Source organism: Cebus imitator, unplaced genomic scaffold, assembly GCF_001604975.1.
Source record: "Cebus imitator isolate Cc_AM_T3 unplaced genomic scaffold, Cebus_imitator-1.0 Scaffold332, whole genome shotgun sequence".
In the NCBI taxonomy this organism is placed as follows: Eukaryota; Metazoa; Chordata; class Mammalia; order Primates; family Cebidae; genus Cebus; species Cebus imitator.
This window is the reverse complement of record NW_016107647.1, coordinates 2,471,170-2,473,546: the sequence shown is the minus strand read 5'-3', so window position 1 is coordinate 2,473,546 and position 2,377 is coordinate 2,471,170. Positions and strand designations below refer to the sequence as shown.

General features: G+C 51.0%; 1 protein-coding gene across 1 annotated transcript in view; it reads left to right on the top strand.

Moving 5' to 3' along the window:
* The window catches only part of LOC108286944 (intraflagellar transport protein 122 homolog), a 77,950-nt gene that overhangs the window by 37,970 nt on the left and 37,603 nt on the right, over positions 1-2,377 (top strand). Inside the window, exon 14 of the mRNA XM_037730144.1 lies at positions 1,036-1,230. Coding sequence (XP_037586072.1) covers positions 1,036-1,230 — 195 coding nt within the window. The remainder of the gene's footprint in view (positions 1-1,035; positions 1,231-2,377) is intronic.

Sequence of the window (2,377 nt, the reverse complement as noted above, 5' to 3'; positions counted from 1 at the left end):
AAGAAAAGTTCTAAGTGGAACTTTGAAAGTGACAATGTAGCTGCATTAGCCCGAAAGCCAAGCTGTGCAGCAGATGACTTATGGCGAAGGTTTCTCAGGTCTTTGCTGGGGACAGAAGTCATGGGGCATAAGAGCAGTGGGTGAAGTCAAGCAGCAATGCCAAGGGGAGAAAGGGCCTGCTTCTTTCTCAGTCAGCTCTCACTTCCCATGGGAGCATGGGCTTTGGGATCAGGTGGACCTGAGGTCATGTTCTTACTTAGCTACTCACTGGCTTTGTCATCCTGGGCGGGTTATTTTACCTCCCTGAAGCTGGTTTTACGTGAGCTTAGGGCTGTCAAAAACAGATATCAAGGTTGGGAGTTAAAGCCAGTGTAAAAAAAAAAAAAAAAAACCACCAAGGCTATTAAAGGGATATTAAAGCAGGCATGGTGGTGGGTACCTGTTGTCCCAGCTACTCAGGAGGCTGAGACAGGAAGATCACTTGAGTCCAAGAGTTTGAGGCTGCAGTATGATGTGATTACACCTGTGAATAGTCACAGCAGTCAGCCAGGGCAACATAGTAAGACATTATCTCCTTAAATTTTTTTTTTAAACCAGGAACATCAGTAAATGGTAGCTGTCATCATCACTGTCATCATCATAATTTTCTACCACCCGTCTTGTCAGTGTTCACAGCAGCCTTTTCCTGTGTTAGTTCATGACTCAGATCTCTGCTAGGTGGTGTCTCCTAACACTACAGTTTGGGTAATGTCATTAACAAATCCCCAGTCCAAACAGACACTAAAGTGAGCTCGGCCTGTCTCAGGGCTGTCATTACTTCCGCAGCCTCTGACGAACCTCACTTCTGGGCTCCTAAGGATAAGCCAACGCCCCCACTCCCTTCTTTCTTTTGATGAGTCCTTGTCTCTGCACAGAGCTTCTGGTGAAGGTAGTGGGAGCTGTTCTTGCAGAGCACATGGGATTCCAAGGGCTTGGCACTGGGCCAGGATCTTGTTTCCATGGTGACTGACACTGTTTTCTCTGAAATTCTGCCAGATCCTGAAGATCTTCGTGGACAATCTCTTTGCGATCGTCCTGCTGAAGCAGGCCACAGCCGTGCGCTGCTTGGACATGAGTGCCTCCCGTAAGAAGCTGGCTGTGGTAGATGAAAATGACACTTGCTTGGTGTATGATATCGACACCAAGGAGCTGCTTTTTCAGGTGAAGTCCCTGAGGAGGACCAGGGACATCGTCATTTGATTAGAAATCCTCCTCTTGCTTTTCAGTCCCTGCAGGATGCTCTCCTGCTCTGGCCCAGGCAGGTCTCTGGGAGGAGCAGTGAGGGGCAGGGGCCAAGCACAGGCTCAGAGTCCCAGAGGCCCTGGGTCACAACCTGCTTCTCCCATGCAGGCACAAGCAGCAGGGCCTGGGCTGGCCTCTTGAACTTTGATTTCCTTGCCAATGAGATGAGCCAGCAGAGCCTTTCTTCAGCATTTACCTGAACAAGAAATGGGGCAGTGACTCTGAGGGGGCCATGTCATTGGCGCTCAGTGAATGGGGTGATGACTCCGAGGGAGGTGTGTTGTCGTTGCTCAGTGAATGGGGCGATGGATGCGCTTCCTTTGCAGAAGTCTGCGTCCCACCCGCTGCAGGCCTGCCTGTGTCTGTGCGCACCTGCACGGGAAGGAAACAGGATCAGTTTTGTCATCCAAAAGGGGGAAAGAGATGGGCAAGTCTGGCCTTCTCCTAATTCACAAGAATGCTTGAAGAGCCAGCAGCATGCGAAGTGCTTGGATCTTTGGGGGCGTAGGTGTTGTTTGGTGTCATCCAGCCCCGTGGCCGAGGAAATGTGTTATGAGAGAAGGCAGCCTGGTGGCTCCATGCCCAGGGCCTGGCTGGCTTTCTGCTGGGCTCGCGCCATTCTTTGTCTCTTTAGGTCTTTGCAGGTGCTCAGGACTGTTTTCTCGAATGAAGTTCCCCCCAAAGCTGGAGCCCCTCTTGACTGGTTACCTTGGCCACTGCAGGGTTTCCTGATGTTATAGGCAGATTCAGTCCCCTTACCAGGCTCCTCCTTGTACTCGGCGGCAGAATCGATAGCAGGAGGGGCCTGGAGTGCGGAGCAGCCTCAGTCAATTAGAAGTGGTTACCTGGCCACCTCTAGCTCGGAGGTGACTCCCCATCAGTCTCAACTCACTCCTGTCTGTGAGAGAGTAGAATGGTTCAGGGGAAGAGAGCACAGCCTTCAGGCTGACCTGGGCTTGCGTCCTGCCTGCATCCCTTACTGTGTGAGCTTAAGCAAGTTAGTGAGCCTCTCTGAGCCTTGATTACTTTTCTCTAAAATGTGATTAGTAATTGCCCCTCACAGAATTGCTGCAGGAATAAACAAGATACCACAGTG